The sequence below is a fragment of the Rousettus aegyptiacus genome, unplaced genomic scaffold (genome assembly GCF_014176215.1).
Source record: "Rousettus aegyptiacus isolate mRouAeg1 unplaced genomic scaffold, mRouAeg1.p scaffold_m13_p_6, whole genome shotgun sequence".
NCBI classification, from domain to species: domain Eukaryota; kingdom Metazoa; phylum Chordata; class Mammalia; order Chiroptera; family Pteropodidae; genus Rousettus; species Rousettus aegyptiacus.
The window spans coordinates 98,155,872-98,173,999 of record NW_023416309.1 but is presented as its reverse complement, the minus strand read 5'-3'; the positions used below and the strand labels follow the sequence as shown (position 1 = coordinate 98,173,999).

At 56.4% G+C, this 18,128-nt stretch overlaps 1 protein-coding gene across 9 annotated transcripts in view; it reads right to left on the bottom strand.

Annotated features, from left to right (window-relative positions):
• Positions 1 to 18,128, bottom strand: part of RARA (retinoic acid receptor alpha) — a 43,508-nt gene that overhangs the window by 6,656 nt on the left and 18,724 nt on the right. For 3 of the 9 annotated variants that reach the window (XM_016164738.2, XM_036222657.1, XM_016164737.2), the window contains exons 2-4: positions 15,759 to 16,300; positions 2,002 to 2,150; positions 551 to 692 (exon numbers count right to left, since the gene is read on the bottom strand). In XM_016164738.2, coding sequence (XP_016020224.1) covers positions 551 to 692; positions 2,002 to 2,150; positions 15,759 to 15,936 — 469 coding nt within the window. In that variant the 5' untranslated portion in view covers positions 15,937 to 16,300. Of the gene's footprint in view, positions 1 to 550; positions 693 to 2,001; positions 2,151 to 4,378; positions 4,579 to 4,739; positions 5,522 to 7,349; positions 7,987 to 12,373; positions 12,391 to 14,367; positions 14,443 to 15,758; positions 16,301 to 18,128 lie in introns of those variants that run through there. The other 6 variants (XM_016164743.2, XM_036222656.1, XM_016164744.2 and 3 more) reach the window with 6 other exon arrangements.

The window sequence follows — 18,128 nt, the reverse complement described above, 5'->3', positions numbered from 1 at the left end:
TCAGCTGAGCCCAAACTGGAAACCCCCATCCCTCCGGGATCTGAGAAGTCCCAATTCTCTCTTCTAACTCCAGGCCCAGGCTTCACCAGACAATGGCTTTTAGATCCCTGTGCCAACCTTACCCTCCCCCAAACATGCGCGCACCCACACACACCGACCAGCACCCTCTCAGTGCAGGCCTTCCCCTAAGCAGCACAATCCAGAGGGACTCCTGGATGCCTCTGAGTCCTGCCCCAAAGCCAAGCAGGCCCTAAAAGCCAGCCGGTGGCCTGGAGCAAACACGCAAACACACACACACACACACAGTCAGCATGTGCAAACAGAAAGAGTTGCGTGCATGTGGACACACAGCTGGCTAGATGCACAGACAGACAGACAAGTCCTTGCAGCTATACACAAACTGTCCTTAACCATAAGCCCACATATCATTCCAAGAGTGTGCAAGTTCATGTTCATACATACGCATCCACACACTCCTGCTCCTCTGGCCTTTAGGAGTACTTCGGGCCCTGCCTAGCATGTGACCCGGCCCCTGGCCCCTGGCACTCACACTCTTTGGACATGCCCACTTCGAAGCACTTCTGCAGCCGGCAGTACTGGCAACGGTTGCGGGTCACCTTGTTGATGATGCAGTTCTTGTCCCGGTGACACGTGTACACCATGTTCTTCTGGATGCTGCGACGGAAGAAGCCCTGGATATGGAGGAGAGGGAGTCAGGTCAGGCACACCCACAGCAGGAGGCATACCAGCCTGTGACCTCAGCGAGGGGGACAGAAGGCCAAGCCATTGCCACTCCTAAGCCTTTGACCATCACCTACCCGAGCAGGTGTAGGCCTAAGCAGGAGAATGGCCCACCTGCAAGGATACTCCCAGAAGAAATCCAATACCTGCCTCTACACTGCGGGTAGGCAGGGGTCTTCCCCCAACCCGTAACTGCAGACCTTGCCTCCTCCCTCCTGGGGAAAAGGGCATCGGGGCTGCTGCCAGTGAGTCGGGAAAAGGGGGAGAAGCGGCTAAATGGGAGGGAGGCAGAGCTCTGGAACCCATAGCCCTGGGCACAGAGCACAGGAAGAGAAGGCAAGCAGGAAAAAGCCATGGAGGGACATACGCAGGCTGGCCAGTGGGACAGTGACATACACACTCTCAGGAACAAGCAACAAGACACATGTTCACCAACCAGGGAGATGTGGACAGACTGCTCACAGCTGGACCCAGACTGGCCCAGGGCTCCACACACAGGCTAACCAGACAGACAGATCAGGGACAGACTGGGAACAACCAGGCAGGATAAGCAGACACACAGTCTGAGGCCTTCTGCTTTGCCCTGGATCTTGGCCCTACACTTGGGGACAGCTACTCCAGGCTTAGGGGCTGCCTGGAGCCCCAAGCCCCTAAGCTGTATACTTTCTAAGCCCCAATCTCTAGGGGAAAAACAGGTATAGAGGCTCAGGCTTTGGGGGAGGAGAAGAGCCATGCCCACAGCTGCCGGGAAGGTGGCAACCGCATCTATACCCCGGAGCCTAATGTGGGTGCAGGAAAATCCAGCCAGACACTGGGGAGCCCACAGCCTCGGCACCTGAAGGAGAGGCCAAGGCAAGGCATCTGCTCCTAACTGCCTCCTGCCAGGCTGCCATGGTGAGGTTCAGGCAGGGCCGCTGGGGGCAGGCCTCCTGGGTCCCTAGCCAAGAGCCAGTCAGCAGCCAGCTCGCCATGGCAACCTGGGCAGCGGTGGCAGAGGAGGCGTCCGCCCTGTGAGCTGGAGGATAGAGACAGGAAAAGGAGCTCAGGCGAGAGGGGACCTCTGGTTTGGGGGACCCCTACTCATCCACAGGGGTTCTACTGCAGGCTTCCTCTCCTCCGAGGCTGCCGCCACCTTTTACATAGGAATAAGCACAGCAGTTTCAGGGGCACCCCCACCCCGAACAGCATACTCCTAGGACATGGCAGTGGGGACATCCCATTTATCTAACCAGGACTATCCTTCCCAATGACCCAACTCACCTTGCAGCCCTCACAGGCGCTGACCCCATAGTGGTAGCCTGAGGATTTGTCTTGACAGACAAAGCAAGGCTTGTAGATGCGGGGGAGGGGGGGCGGTGAGGGAGGACTGGGCACTATCTCTTCAGAACTGCTGCTCTGGGTCTCAATGGCTAAAGAGAGAAGAGGGAGTGGCGGTTAGAGACCCAGGTCACCATCCTTAATACCATGCCCACCCTGCCTCATGATCTCTCCCAGGAGCCTCTCCCAGCCTCACCACCCCCGCCAGGATTCACACTCGGGGGGCAGGGACGCAGTCTCAGGAAAGCTGGGACGCCCCAGCCAGACTTACAAAATGAGGATGCCAATGAGGCTGTCAGCACCCCATCACTCCTATCTACTTCCCCAGGACCCCGCCTTCAAACCCAGAGAGATCAGATAATAACCATCAGATTTATATGTGGACATGGCTATACCTGGGCAGCAGGGGTGGGAGTTGGCCCACTTCTCACGCCCTGGCCCCCAAGCGGCTTGGCCCCATCTCCCCCACCTCCCCCAGTTAGGAAGGAGTTAAGGCCTATGAAGAGGGAGGGAAGAGGACACAAGCTAGGGGCAGAGGAAACTGGGGTCAACAGGATATTCAAAGCCGGCCACTCCTCCACCCCCTTGGCTTCCGTTCCTCCCTCCCCTCTCTGCCAGTAGCCACAGCCCCTCCTCCACCCAAACAATCCCCTGGCTAGGGACTCAAGGCAGGGTGCGCAAAGAAGAGTTGCAAAGCAGGCAGGGACCCCTTGGAGACAAGGAAGAGTCCCTATGGGCCCCGGAAGCCCCTTGCTCTGGGTGCCCAGTCTGGGGGGAGCAGCATGACAAAGGGGGTCTGTTCCCATCAATGCACAGTCTGTCTGGCCTCAGTACTATGTACTGGTTACTATCCCCTCCCCTCCTGTTATTCAGCTCCAAGAGGGCAGCTAGGAGGGGTGACCCGGCCAGCAGGGCAGCCCCCACTAGCCAAACTCTCCCCAGTGCCTGGCCCATGCCCATCACCCCAGGCAGAACAGGGCTAGGTTGGGTGGGGGTTGTCTGTGCCCAAAGCCTGGGCAGATGCGATGTATGTGCTGAATGGACAACTGTGACTGAGGCAATCTCGGATTCCCAAGGGGTCACCCAGCATCCTCCTGAGGCCCTTGCCAAGTCCACTTGTCCAAAGCCGAGGAGAGTCAAGGATTCCTCCCCAGCAGGGAGATCCCTACATTCTCCCATACCCCAGAATCCTATCTAGGCTCACCCCAAACTCTAACACTTAAGGTTCTGGCATTCAAAGGGGCCCAGAGCTCCCAGCCTAAGCACCTTATAGCCATGAGTCGCATGGCCCCAAAGTCCAGGCACAGAAAAAAGAAGCGCCTGGACACTGGGGGCTGACTGCACGCTACCATCCTCCCCCTCTTACCTGCAGACACACCAGTGACTACCAGCGGTTGCTGACAAGGAACCAGGCCAACAACTTTGGCAGGGCTTTCCTGGCTCTTAGTAGGGCCTGGGTACCACTTCCCTGGTCAGCCTGGCTGACCAGCACTACTGTGGCCCCATATCACCTTGCTCGCCCAGAGAACAGCCCACAGCAAAGGACAGTGGATGTTCATACTTGTACCAGTCCACAGACTCTTCACTGACCCCACCCCCTAGCCCTCTCCTTTGCTCCTCACCCCAATACCGAATTGCTTTGACCTGGTTTTCCCCCACCTCACTCTCCCAGAGGCCAGACAAGCAAATCAGACAGGCGAGAGGCCTGAGAACAGCTGCTGGGGGGGCAGGTTGGGGGGCCTGGGTGAGGCCAGGAGGCAGAGGGGTGAGTGACAAAGGAGCCCTTTGTTGTACTAACTTTTTCCAAGACGTAAAAGGAGTAACAATAGACAATCCAGACTGGTGTAGGGGGTGTCAAGGACATAGGGATGTGGGGGGCTGTGGCCTAGAATCCCAGTCGGCCGACCAATAAGCAGAGGACGAAGGCACTAACATGCCTCCTCTTCCCTCCCCATCAGCCCTTTGCCCTGGGCCAGCCTCCCAAAGGCCTACCTCTGAAATGGACCAGACTGGAAGAGGAGAAAAGAGCAAGGGAGCTTTGGGGTACAGGGTGGAGTGGAGGGAGGGGAGATAGGGTATTGGGAGACACACAAGATGCCACGATGAGGGACAGACAGCTCTAAGGCCAGAGACAGACTAGCAGGGCGAAGCGCAGTAGAAATTTGTAGCTCAAGCAAAGTCCAGAGAGTGTTTCTGGAACTGAAAGAATGTCCTCTTTAAAATTGTTTTTTGATAGGATGGGGGAGATGACCTGAGGTGGGGGTCTATAGTTTGGGACTGCGAGAGGCCTCCCTCCTTTCCATCTACCCTTCCCACTCACCTAGCAGCAGCTGGCTGCCTTTGAGGCTGTAACGTCGTCTGTACCCCCACCTCCAGCACATCCCCACCTGTCACCAGGTAACAATGCTGAGGTTTCCCCGTGTGCCCTTTGAACCCAGAGCCCTGGCCCAGTCCCTGCCTCCCAAGGGCTCCAGCCAGCCGCCTGGGAAGGTGTAGAGCACTCTGGGTCCCTCTCAGCCTCTGCAAAAGAGTTAAGGACGCAGCTTTAACTCTGCTCACACAACCTATGAAAGAAAGACTGCCATGGCCTGGCCCCTCCCCGCTCACCTCCCTCCCGGGAGGCCCCAGCCCACAAATCTCTCTTCTTCCTGCAGAAAGACTAGTCCGAAGAGGCACCACACCTTCTCAGCTCAAAGTTCCAGAGCCCAGAGCCCATCGCAGGGGCTGGCAACGGCCCAGAAAGCCTGGGTCCCTTCCCACCCGCGGGTGCTGCCAGGGTGTGCACCTCCCCCGCTCCGCTCCGGGCGGGCAGGAGGCGCAGAGCGCTCCGTATTCCCCACGCCCCAAAGCCGTTCGCAGGCTCGCACAAGGGGCCGGTTTCCTGGAGGAGATCAGCAGGAAATCGGCCGGGCCCCTGGCCAGCGGCTCCCTTCCCAATCCAGCTGGCGCCCGCTCCTCCCCGGCTCCCCTCGCAGCCCCTGGGGAGGGCTGGGAAGGGGCCGCAGGGTCCTCGGTACCACCCTTCCTCCTCCTAGGGGAGGTTGGGGTGGCTCGGGTGCGGCAGCGGAAGAAGGCCCCTGGCCCAGCAGCCGCTGATAAGCATCTATACCCCTCCCCCCACTACGGGGGCCACGTGCTTCACATTCTTGGACGTCTGGGAGCGGGCGGAGGCGTGAGCAGCAGAGATTGGAGGGGGACAGATGGGGAGCCACATCCTGTGTACCCCCTTGTACTCTAGTGCCCCCAAACGGGGGCTTTAGGGAGAGCGACATCCCCAGGGCCCTCCTGGACCGAGGTCTCCTTCCACATCTGACCTGCTGTCTCTTCCCACCTTTGGTGGAGGAACCAGGCTGGAGTGGAGAACTCCTGTCACCAGAGGACCTCCACACACACCCAGGGGTCCTTTCAAGGCAGTGGTAGTGACCCTGTGTACTCTAGACGGGATCTAGTTGCCACCTCCAGCCTCCAAATTCTTTCAGTGCCTCAGAACACCCCTCCCCTAGCCCACAGCCTTGCGGGCTGAGCCCACTGGTACCCCCCACCCAGGCATATATACACAGCTACATAAACTGCAGGACCAGGGGTCCAGGGCTGGAGCTCTACTCTACCCCAGACAGAGTATGAGGGACAGGCCTCCACTTCCCCACTGCCTGCCTCACCAAACCTTCCCCCTGCCAGGCTTGGGGCTCCTCTTCCTTCCCCTTTAGTTGGGACCACAAGAGCTGAGCTGCCCCCAGAAGCAAAGGAGGAGCTTCAACTATCCCTGCTTCACCTCCACTCCTCTGGAAATGTCAGCCAAGGTGGTGGAGGGGATGACCATGGAAGCCCTGCCTCGATTATCTTTTTCTGAGGGGGGGGAGGGGAACACCTTCCTCCAGCTCTGGAGAATAGGAAGAAGGGTCCTGGAGTCATACTTCTCACCTTTCCCTTTTTGCCAAAGTCAACTCAGGCTCACAGCCCAGTCCTTCCCACTGCCTCCCAGCCGATCTGCCCCTGAGGCAAAGGTCAGGGGGCAGGACAAAAGAAAAGGCTGAGATTAAGGTGGCTCTGGGAGGGGCAGAGGTTCTGTATCTCTGCCTCTCCTCCTACAGCAAAGGGGCTAGGGGCTGCCCTTCAACCCTTTCCAATCTGCCAGGCCCCCAGAGACCCACTCGCCCCCTCCTCCCTGACAAGCAGGAGGAAGGCAGCAGGTCCCAGACAGTAGCTCCTGGGAAAAGTTGAACCCTGAGGGGGTTCGTGAGCCCTGTAACAATAATCCCCCCAGCAGAGGACCAGCTCTCCCTCCACCAGACATACTACACCTGCAAAGCTGGGTATGAACACACCCAGAAGTGCACCCCATGCACTCGCAGCCCCCAAGTGCACAGAGCCTCCTCCCTGCCAGAGGAGGCTCAACCCAGACAGAGGACAGTGAGGAGAAAAGATGAGCATGGATTCTCAACAGCGACTCTCTTAAGAAGGGATATCCCAGTACCTGCCCCATGCCCAAGTGAACACAGGGTAACAAAAGGACACAGCTGGGTTGGGAGGGGATGTATTCATTTCCAGAGTAGCCCTAGACCCACAAAAAAACACACTCATGCCCCATAGAACAAACAGGGTTAGGATTAGTTGGGGAGGGATTTTTTTCTACCAGAGCAACTCTTCCCTCCATTCCTGGGACAGAAGACTCAAAGATGCCAGCCAAGTGTCTAGGGCCAAGGCAACACTCAGATGGGCAGGTGCTTCTCGAGATGGAAGGGTCGCTTAAGATAGCAAAGAAGTGTCTAATGAAGTTGCCCTTTCCTGCCACACACCACTGCCAACACCAAAGACATCCCGTGCTCCCCTGACACCCACCCGAATAACCCAAGGGCAAGGGCTGGAATCTGGGGAGAAGGCCCCTCCTCCTCTGGCAGACAAGCCCACAAATAGGACCTTTACCCCACCCTCTGGGGTGGGAGGGAGAAAGGACTACTCTGCTATGAAGCTACTGAATTCCAGGTAAGAAAATATAAAATAGGGCAAAGGGCTTCATTTCCCCTCTAAAAAGTGGAAGGAGAAACGAACAAATGTTTCCTAAAGGAAGGAACCCCCGAAGTTCCTCAGCCCTAATATTAAATAGCACCCAGGGTTACTTGGGAGCCCAATTGTCTAGCAAGGGCAACCAGGTTTCAGCAAGAGACAAGGGAAAGAGAAGGATAGAGGCACGACCCCCACCACGCCCCCAGGCCCTTCATCCCCCAGTAGGAGCAGATGCCCCACCGCCCGCCCCCACCCCCTGCAAAAGGAGAGGAGCGGCGGGTACCTACAGTGGTTTGAGCCATTCCAAAGCGGAGTCCGGAGCGGGGTGGAGTAGGGGCCGGGGGCTGGGAGCCCCTTTTCCGGGAGCAAACAGGCCCGGTTCTGGTTATAAAAATCCACCACCAGAAACGGGTTGGGGGTAGGGGTGAGCCCCCCCACTTCCACACTCTCGTACATATTCCCCGCGAAGATAAGAGGTCCGGGCGGCGAAGTCCTGCGCGCCGCCTCCCTCACTCAGATGACCACGCCATCCAAGGAGAAGAGCTGGGGGCGAGGGGCACGTCCCCGCCCCCCGCCCCGACTGGCAACCCGGGCCAGGGGTCGCCCTCTGCCCAAAGTCCCGCGTCTAAGTCGGCCCGCAGCTCCGCCAGTCCCAGGTGAAAAGCCGGGAAGTTGTGTGTGCTGGGGGAGACGGGGTCCCTCCACTCCCCCCCGGAACGCCCGGCCGAGGCCCGGGAACTCCGCGGCTTCACCTCGAGGGGGCTCGCGTCTGGAGTCTCATGGTGTCCGAGGCAGAGCCCCGCGGCTCCCCAAGTGCTCCGGCCGGGGGCGGGATCGGCGCTGGCGGGGAGGGGGTCACGGAGCACTTCCTCCTCCCCGCCCGGGCTCCCGGGCTTCTCCTGGGCAAGGACTCCGGGTGGGGGTGGGGACCCCGCGCGGCCCCGCCTCCTCCAGGCGGGTCGCTGGGGCTCCGATGATGCACGCTGCTGGCCCCCACCCCCAGCAAGTGTCCCCCTCCCCTGCGGTCCCACCCCCTTTCCTCCGCCCCGACCTGTCTAGGCGCCGCCCCTGCCTTAACCCCTTCCAAGCGGGTCTGGCTGCAGCAGGCGAAACGCGGGGACTGAGAGCGTGAGGCAGCATGTGGATGGGCGAGTAGGGGGAGCCTGGGAAGTGGGAGGAGAGAAGAGGCGGCGGAAGGGAAAAGACAGAGGAGGAGTACGCTGAGTACAGACCGAGGCCGGGTACGGGGAGAAGAGGGGGCTACGCGTGGAGGCAAGGACGGAAGAGGGGCGGGCGTCCCCCCATCCCAGTTCCGGCTCCCAGCCTCCCCCGTGCTTTGGTCAGTCCCCGATCCGGCGATGCCACGGCGGGGGAAGTGGTAGTACGGGGAAAAGGGGGGTGGTCCCGGTGTACTCCACTAACACATACCCCCACTCAGCCCAGGCCTCATTTGCCTAATGCAATGCGGCTGAACTCTCACTGAACTCGCCTGGAGGCGCCTCACCTCCGGGTGACCCACCCACCACTGCCCGTGACATCACCCGTTCGCCAGCCCGCCCGTGGCGCTCGCCCGCCCGCCGGCCCCCTGCCCAGCCGAACCCGGCCAGCTCCCCGGGAGACGCGGAGAGTGGCCGCGGGAGGCGAAGGGCCGGCGTGTGTGTGGCTAAGTGTTAGTGCCACGGATGCAGCATGCCGGCTGTCCTGGGTGTGACATTGTGCTGCTCAGGCGCTGTGTCGGATTGAGACACTCAGCTTGTGTCATTGACTGTGACATCATGTGTGACTCCAGCCGGCCGGCAGCCCGCCGGAACTCGACGCGGTAGCACGGGTACTTCGGCACAGAAGCGTGCAGAGGGGGCTCTCCTCTCGCTTCCGGCGAGCAAAGCCCCGCCCAGGGTGTCTCCCAGCAGCAGAACCAGGAGGGCCCCCAGAGCTCAGTCTAGCCCTAGAGAGATCAAAGGAGGGCCTGGTGCCTTCCAGCTGACCACTTCCTCCTGGAAGCCCTCGGGATGCCTGTTTCTTTGGAAGAAAGGCCTAGGTTAGGTAAGTCCGTGAAGGAAGGGACGCTTCTGGAGGAGAAGGTATCCTATGACTCCTTTTGACCCTACCTCCAAAAAGGGATAGGAATTTACATGCTTCCTAATATTCTAGAAGCCAGGTTCTTAACATATATTGTCCTTTAATTCTCACAGCAACTCCCAAGAGATGAGTGGGCATTATTCCTGTTTTACAAATAAACTGAGGTCTCAGCAAGGCTAAGTAGGTTGTCCAAGATCACACTGCTAATAAAAGGTAGAGTATTTGAACTTTCTATCGCCAATGCCCATATTCCTACTATGCCAGGCCGATTCAAGGAAAAATGTATTTTCTGAGCAACTCCTATGTGGATACTCTGGTAAGCCTGCTCTCAAAGACCTTGTGGAGCAACAACCATTAAGCAGCTAATCACAAATTACATATACTGCAAACTGAGATAATTGGTATTTATGATACTAGTGTGTTCTGAAGAATTAATGTAGGTACCTAATTTAAGTTGAAGGGTCAGGGAGGACTTCAAAGCAGAGACTTAATTAGTCAGGCAAAGAGTAAGAAGGAGAGCAGTCTCGGTTAAAAAAAAAAAAAGCCTGTGCAAAGGTCCTGGGGTAACAGAAGTTAGTTCATTCAAGAACTGAGTACTATCTATGGAACATAAAATTCAAGAGAAAACAGGGCACAAGACCAGGCTGCAGAGGTGGGCTGAGGCTAGACTAGGTGAGCTTATTGGCTTCAATAAGACTTTTATATTTTACCCTAAATGCAAGGAGAAGCCACAGGAAATTTTCAAGCAGAGAAAAGGCAAGATCTGAGTTATAGTGTTGTAAGATCTTCCTAGCAGCTGTCTGAGAAATGGATTGTAGGAGGGTAAGAGGCCAGTTAGGAGTTACTACAGCAGTCCAGGCAGCATACAATGGTAGTGCAGTCTAGGAAAGTGGCAGTGGTGATGGACAGAGGAAGGTGGATTCTTTAGACATTAGGTAGAATAAATGGTAGCAGGGTGAAAAAGGAGATAGCAAAGAGGACTCTGGTATGTACTTGTGCAACAGCAAAGTTCCCGAGACAAAAAAGTAGTCTACTGGGCTGGTGGACAGGTAGGTAGGTATGGGACTCCTAAGTTAAGTCTCACTTATGAGGTCTGGGCTGCAGATGGAATGCTGGGTAAACCCTGGCAGTGAATGAGATGGTTGGGGAAGAGGGCAGATGCTTCCACTGCCCTTCATATCTTTCTTCCCCAATAACATAGCTCCTGGGCACCAATTATGCACTAAGCTGTGTGTTCGCAGCTGCAAGGTTATAAGGGATCTGAGACTGTCTCTGCCATCAAAGACCTGGGGATCAGGAAAACATCTCCCAAACAGTCATAGCTCACGGCAGGTACTAGGTAGGGAGAAGTCACACTTCCTGGTAGAGATGAGTGTTGTAAGAGAAAAAATAAGGACCCACAGACAATCAAAGGAGGAAGGGAGAGTGTGGAGAATTAAAGGGAACATCTGTGAAGTTTCCTGGGAAGAGACGGCATTCAAGATGTTCCCTGAAGGATAGATAGGATATCTGGAACTGGAGAAGGGGAGAAGTTGGGGGTGAGATAGATGTCTGTTCTGGACAACAGCAAGTTCTAGGACAGGTCAGAGCAGAACAATGTCCTGGGGCAGTAGGAGAAGAGAGAAGAACGAAGGCTCCCTGCGACTCCATGGCTTAATCAAATTGGCCCCCACTTATGCCAGCAGGGCTCCCTCCTGTCCCCCGCCCCATCTGGAGGGGATAACAAACAGGCAGTCATGAGGCCTGGAGCCAGACAGACAGTAGGTCCCAGGTACAGGGCAGACATCCCACAAGACAATTTCAAGCTCTATGCACCCGTAGTCATCACTGCTCTTGCAGAGTACTTGAAGCTCATTAAGGTCCTCATCAGTAAGCAGGTCACTGTGGCCTCCCAGCAACTCTTCCAGGCAGGGACAGATTAGTAGTCTTGCTTTAAAGAGGAAGAAACAGACTCAGAGACAGGTTGGGTATCCTGCCCAAGGCCACACAGGAAGAGCTGTCCTTTACGACTTCTGTCTATAGGAGCCTTGGCCTGTGGGCTGATTGAGTTTCCTGGCAATCCAAAAGTCAAAATGGGGCAGGAAGACCTCTATTTCTGATCTAGCCAGGTCTGGGGGCCTCAGTCCACCCTGGAAGACCCGGCTCCACTGGCTCTGCCCTGACTCCATGAAGGGGGAGGAAGAGGAAGAAGAAGGCAGTGTGGGCATGGCCCCAAAGTGATTTGAAGAAGGGAAACACTTCCCCTTTCCACAGATGCTATCCCCTCCTAAGGGGAGTGGAAGGCCTGTACTGGCACATCCCCTTGGGCACACAGCCCTTGGCATGAAGTGGACACAATGTCTCAGGTCTTGGCCAGCCTAAGACAGGACAGGCTTCCTTGAGTCCCTTCCCCCAGCCCATGCTGGGATCCTGCCCTGAGGGGGTCTGTACATTAGCGATGCTGCCAGATAAAAGGTGAGGGGCCCCATTTTCATTCGAAACCCCATCCAACCATCTTTTGGCTGATTTCTGCATTTTGGACCCAGGAAAGGCATCACTAGCAGTACCCCCTGCCCCTGGGCTGTCCCTCTTATTGTCCAGGGAAAAGAGTGGGCAGGAGGGAGGGAAGGAGACGACTGCAAAGGGGAGAGAGTGGCAGAGGAGAGGAAGAGAAGGGCACAACCCCCCTCCTCTGTCTCCCCAGGGTCCCCCAGACCTTAGGGCTATTTCCCAGTCCCTAGGCATGCACAGCAAATGTGTGGACAGAAAGGAGAAGTCTGAACCAGTCTTTTGGGGCACCTATCCTCGGCACTTCTACTGATTGCTTCCAACTCCCCTGCCCTCACCCCACAAATTGAAACAAAGAACTGTGGATTTTACACTCCCTTCCTACAGTGTCTGTCTGAAGATGGGGGAAGGTTGCCTGCTGAGCTCTGCACACTCCGTGGGCTGCAGGAGGCAGATTCTGAGGGTGGGGATGGGTGTGAACAGATTGTATCGAGCAGCTAGCTTTCAGGACAGGATGGAGATCTGGCCCAGGCGTCTTATCGCTTTTTCCCTCTAGCCTTCAGGACCAAAACAGGAGAGGGGGCGTGGCTTGGGGCCTGCCCACGCCCCCTACCGGGAGAAGGAGGGCGGTCCTAAGGTAGAAGCAGGACCTCAGCCGTGGGGGAGGGGATTCAACATTGGCACTGACCACCCAAGGCTCTCCACCCCAGGAGCGCCGCCACAATACCCTCCAGCAGCTGCCAACCTGGATGGTGGAAAATAGCCCAGCTTTCCGGTCACTGAACCCAGTCGCAACCTTCACCAGCGGCTGTTTCCTCATGTGTAAATGGAGATAATGTCCTTCTACCTGGTTTGTAGGGATTAAGATTTGTAAAACAGAGATAAGGTCCCACGCACAGTAGGTGCTCCACAGATGTTAGCACCCTGTTCTCTCCAGCTCCCACCTAGAAGGGGCGTGGGTCTGTTTTCACTGTCACAATAGCAATGACCACGAGCACGGGCACAGCACGCAGCTGAGTGCATTACGTCAATGATCTTGCCTAACCTCAGCCCTCTGAGGGAGGTTCTGTTAATACCCCTGCTCTGCAGACGAGCAAACATGCTCAGAGAGGTTATCAGAGGTAGTAAGTGACAAAGCCTGAACTCAAACCACACTGCCTACTCCACAGCACCCCCGCCCAGCCACCCCGTGGAATTCCTGGGCTGAGCAACAAAAAAGGCAGGTTAGGGTCCCCTCCAGCCTCAAAGATAAGAATTAGAGACCCGGCCCTCCCCCCCCCCAACCAAAACATAATCTACAGACCACTCCCCCTTAAACACTTTATGTTCTAAATCAGCACCCCCTCCAACACACAAACAAGCTAACTGGTATCCCCCAGCTCCTCATTTGATTCTCCTAAAACACAGTCAACTCTCTGACCCTCACCCTCAATACAGACAAACCATTAAACCCCTCCCCAACACACCCAACCTGAACCCCCTACCCCTAAAACACACAATTCTAACCCTCCCCCAAAACACACACAACCCTGACCCTCCCCACAAAGCACACAGAATCCAGCCCTCCACAGTAAATACCAGTCCTCAGAGATGGATCCCCAGGGGCTGGGAGGTTCCTATACCACCTCTGAGGTCTCCCACTCTGGCTCCCTGAGAGAGACTATAGCAGGACAAAGAGGCACACCTCCCCACAGTGACCTGGAGAATACCTGTTATTCCACAGGGTCTCTGAAGGATTCACTCAGAACACCCAAGGTCCAGCCTCCTCTCAATTTAGGGATACGGATAGGTATAGAGATGGAAGGGGAAGAATGACTGTCCCAATGCCTTTGTTGGTGGGAAGTAGGAAGAGGGAGCCTTATCAGTGAGGTTTCCTACAAAAGGGTGGCAGAGGACCAGAGCCTGTCATTGCTCCCTGCAAGAACCGGGGCCACCAATGTCCACCTCTCCTAGGAGAGGCTGCCTGACCCCAGCAGCACCCCCAAGCAGAGAGAGCAGGAAAGTCGAGGCTGCCTCCATCTCCCATGCATGTGAATTTTGATCTGTAATGCTTCATTACCCAGAGCTGAGAACCAATCCCCCCAGCCCTGCACAAGAAAGAGGGAGATGCCTCTGGTCCCAGAAAAGGGGATGGTCTGGGAGAAGCTCAGAAGGTGGAAGTCAGGGTCAGAAGAGAAGCTGTTGTTTACTAGGAAGGGATGAGGAGCAGGGAAACCCAAAGGCTCACAGAGGGGGCAGGAAGGGGCATTGCTTAACCTGGGTGGGGAAAGCCAGAGAAGCCTCCATTTGCCCGAAATGTGGGCACTCCACCCTCGGGGAAAAGGTTACCAGGGTGGGAAGTGGGGGGGACCCGGAGGCTCTCTCCACCCACCTCTAAGAAAGAGGAAGAAGCTTGCAACATTCAGAGGAGGGCAAAGCATTCGCTCTTCTGGCACAGGACAGGAAAAGGACAGGGACTAGGCCCCCTCCCACTCTCTGTGAGACCAGGTGAGCGGAGTGTCTAGGGCTCTGTTTCCATCAGCTGAGGAAGGACAAGTTGTCCATAGGCACCAGGTTACGGCCCTCAACTTCCTCTCTAAAAGTCCCACCCTGGCAGGGAGCAAATGCTCCAGTTACCCAAGTTGGAAATATGAACCCCAGTCCCCGTGGACACGGCAACTGCACCACACGGACACTAGGAACCACAGCCACACTCACCCACTCCCCAGCAACCCTGACTGAGACAGGCCCCTCCATCACCTGGCACAGACTGCAAGACCAGGCCAGAATCGGGTTCCTGACTCGCAGGTCACTACGCCACCGGCCTCACACCCTCTGTGAGGAGGACAGAAGAAAGGGAGGAAACAGAAGACGGGGGTGTGAGAAGGGGTGGCAGTGGAAACTGAGGCAGCATCTGATTGCCCCCGTGCCCCAGGGCTTAAAGGGTAGGGGCCTAAAGCAGGACAGACATAGAGCCCCTGCTCCCTGGGGCTGGTGGGGCCTGGGAGGGAGGGGGCCACGCAGAGCCAGAGGAGGCAATCCAGGAAGCAGTGGTGGTGGTGGGCAGACAGCCAGTGTGGGCAGTGAGGCGCCCGGCCAGGGCCTGCCCCAGGGACAAAGAGACTCCCTGGCTCTGGGGAGAGTGTGCAGCCCCCACACGAGAAGCGGGCAGTGACCTAGCCCAGCCAGGCACACAGGGCAGCGGTGCCAGGCAGCTTGCCAGTGGCTGTGGGAGAGGTGCTGGGTGCCTGGGGCAGGGTATTCAGTCCCTGCCGGCCAGGAGAGGTGGGACACACTTCCCGGGTCAGCAGCTGACAGGCCAGCCTACCCGTCCGTCCATGGCCTGTTCTGCTGCTTCCACCCCCTTCAGCCCTGGGCCAGGCCCCGGCTCCCTCCTCCCCCCCACCCCAGCCCTGGCCTGGCGCCCAGATGGGCCCTGGGGGCCTGAGTTACTGTAAGCGGCCTGGCAGGCCTAAGGCCTGGACTCTGCCAGCTGGCCATAGCCACCGCCACCTCCCACTACCTGGCTCGGCCGGCCAGGGAAGGATACTGAGACCCCTGCCCAGCTAACAGGCAACCCCTGTGGCAGAGGGCAGGGGCAGAGAAAAAACACAGGCCCTGCCAAGAGCATGCATATGTCCACAGCCAGAGTCCAGGCACAGTGCCTCTCCTGGGACACTGACCTTATCCACAAGGCTGCTCACAGGTCCCTCCCTCGAACCTGCCCCACAGGGCAGAGCTGGCAGGGGAGGGGGTTCCAGCAGACTGCCCCTTTCTACTCCTTCAAGTTCTTTCCTTCAGAAGCCTAGATGGAGTGGGGCATAGGTAGAGCTATCATTTCCACCAAATGTCGAGAGGTTTGTTTACCCGCCTCCAGCCACTGCGTCCAGTCCTTGGAGCTATTTATAAGGCCCTTACTGGCAGAGTGCAGGAGAGGGCTCGAGGGGCACCACGGAATGGCATTGTTTCACCTCTCCCTCTGCTGCCCCCAACATCGAACATGACCACGTGATCAGCCTACAAGCCTTTCATCCTTGGGTCCCCCCGAATGGATGGCTTGTCCCAAGACCTCACCACTGCTGCAGAACAGATGTACCCCGAAACCCGCCCCCCTCCATAGACCCTTCCAAGCCTCCCACTGCCCCACTTACTGGCTGGGGAGGGTGTGCTGTAGCCACTGACTGGAAGCTGGTGCTGGAGAGTGGTCAGGGCGCCTGGTGGGGAGAGTCCGCCCAGCATAGACGGGAAGAAGAAGGCGTAGGGGGGCACCGGGTACCCATTGAGGTGCCCTCCCCCAGGTGTTGGGCAGGAGCTGCTGTTGCTGGCCATGCCAAGCAGCCACAAGGAAGGGCAGGCAGACAGTCTGGCAAGAGGCTCCGGCGGGCTTCAGGCTGCCCCTCCTCGGGGCATGGGGCCTGAGCCCAGAGGGGGTTTGGGTGGTTAGCCCACCCCCCCCTTCGGTCCTGGAGCTGCTGTCCAAGGCTAGTTGGCTAATCTCAGCCTCCTGGAGCCCCCACTTCAGCTGGGAGCCAGGTGGGTTGGGGCACGTCCCAAGAGCCGGTCCTCTGGTCAAGCAGTTCTGTGAGCTGGCACTTTCCCGGGAAGATCTAGAGCTGGCCTTCAGGATGCCGAAAAGGATGCGTCTCCTAGATGAGCCCCAGCTAGGCGGCTGGGGGGGCCATGTCCTGTGATGCTGCAGAAAGAGGAAAGACAGGTGAGTGGGCACTGAGGAGCGGGCACATGGGCATTCCCCGTGGAGCTCCCCAACCTGGGCGGCCGGAGATTTTCCCGTGGCACCCAGCTGAGCAGACAGCTGGCACCATGCCTGGCTGGCAGAGACGGCCTAGGACGAGGGCCCAGACACTGCTGGGGGTGGGCAGGACAGCACGGCTAGGCTGAGGAGACAGGGACAGAGCTGAGAGCCGAGGAGGGCCTCTCACCCACAATCCCGAGGGGAAAGGGTCCACAGTGCCACCCCAAAGGTTCCCTGCAGCAGAAGCAGGCAGCTGGCCCTCCTTCCGCCAGTGTGGGTTACCTGAGGTCAAGATGCAGAGAACGTGTGCTGGAGGGGGGAGGAGGGAGGAAAAGCCGCTTCCCTAAAGCATTGGCACTTCTCAGAAAAATGACTCCTAAGCCAGGGGGCCCCTCTTACACCACTTCCCCCCAAAATCCAAGCCCCAGCACCCCAGATGGGTTTGTCCCACAGGCCTAGGGAGGAGGCCTGTTTACATACATGAAAATAGGGAAATGGGAACCGAGGACTCCTGGGCATTGCCCGCTGTGTTTAACAGCATGATGGGCTGCGGGTGGGCAGTGTGTCAGAAGGGCAGGGACTGCGCAGGTGGACGCTCCCTGCCCCCAGGCAATGGAGGGGAGATCTCAGAGTTTACCCACATACTCTGTCTGCAGAAGCAACATCCCTGGAGGGGGTGGGAGGTAGGCTGGAGATGAAAGGCCAGATGCCCCCCACCAGTGTGTACACAGATACACGCCCTGTTTGAACAGCTGGGACCAAAGGACGTGCAGAGATAACACCACGGGGTAGAGACAGATGAACCCAGAGACTCTACGACACAGTGAGATATAACAAAGAGAAAGATGGAAAAAGAGAAGCAGATCCACGAGAGATGCCTCAAATCCATTTGTGCTATATGAGGATATACATACATAAATACATATAAATACATGTATTTATATATGAATTTATACATATGTGCATATATATGAAAGACAAAAGAAGAAAGACAAAAAGAAACACGGCCAATCTAAGAAACATGGCCACTAAGATGGCTGTAAACGAAAAAGCTGATAATAAGTGTTGGCAAGGATGTGAAAAAACTGGAACCCTCATACATCGCTGGTGGGAATATAAGTTACAACAGCTGCTTTGAAAAATAGCCCGGCAGGGCAGTTCCTCAAAAGGTTAAACACAGAATTACCATATAATGACCCAGCAATTCACTCCTAGGTATCCACCAAGAGGTATAAAGACAAAAGTCCACACGAAAACTTGCACATGGATGTTTATACAAGCATTATTCATAACAGCCAAAAAGTGGGCTCGCATATCCCTCAACTGATGTATAAGAAAAATGTTACATATCCATACAATGGAATTTTACTCCGCCATAAAAAGGAACAAAGTACTGATATACACCACAACGCGGACAAACCTTCCACTAGTTCTAAAAGACCACATAGTGTATGATTCCATTTATATGAAATGTCCAGAATAAGCAATCTATAAAAACAAAGTAGATTGTGGTTACCAGGGGTTGGGGTGTGGGTTTGAGGGAAATGGGAAGTGACTGCTGATGGGTATGGGGGCTCTTTTCAGAGTGACGAAAATTTTCTAAAATTGATTGTGGTGAGTTGCACAACTCTGAGACTATAATGAAATCATTCGATTCTACACTTTAATGGGTAAATTTTATGACATACAAATTACATCTCAATAAAGCTGTTAAAAAGAAGAAAGCGAGAAAGGAAGGGAAAAGAGGTTACAGAGACCCAATATGAGG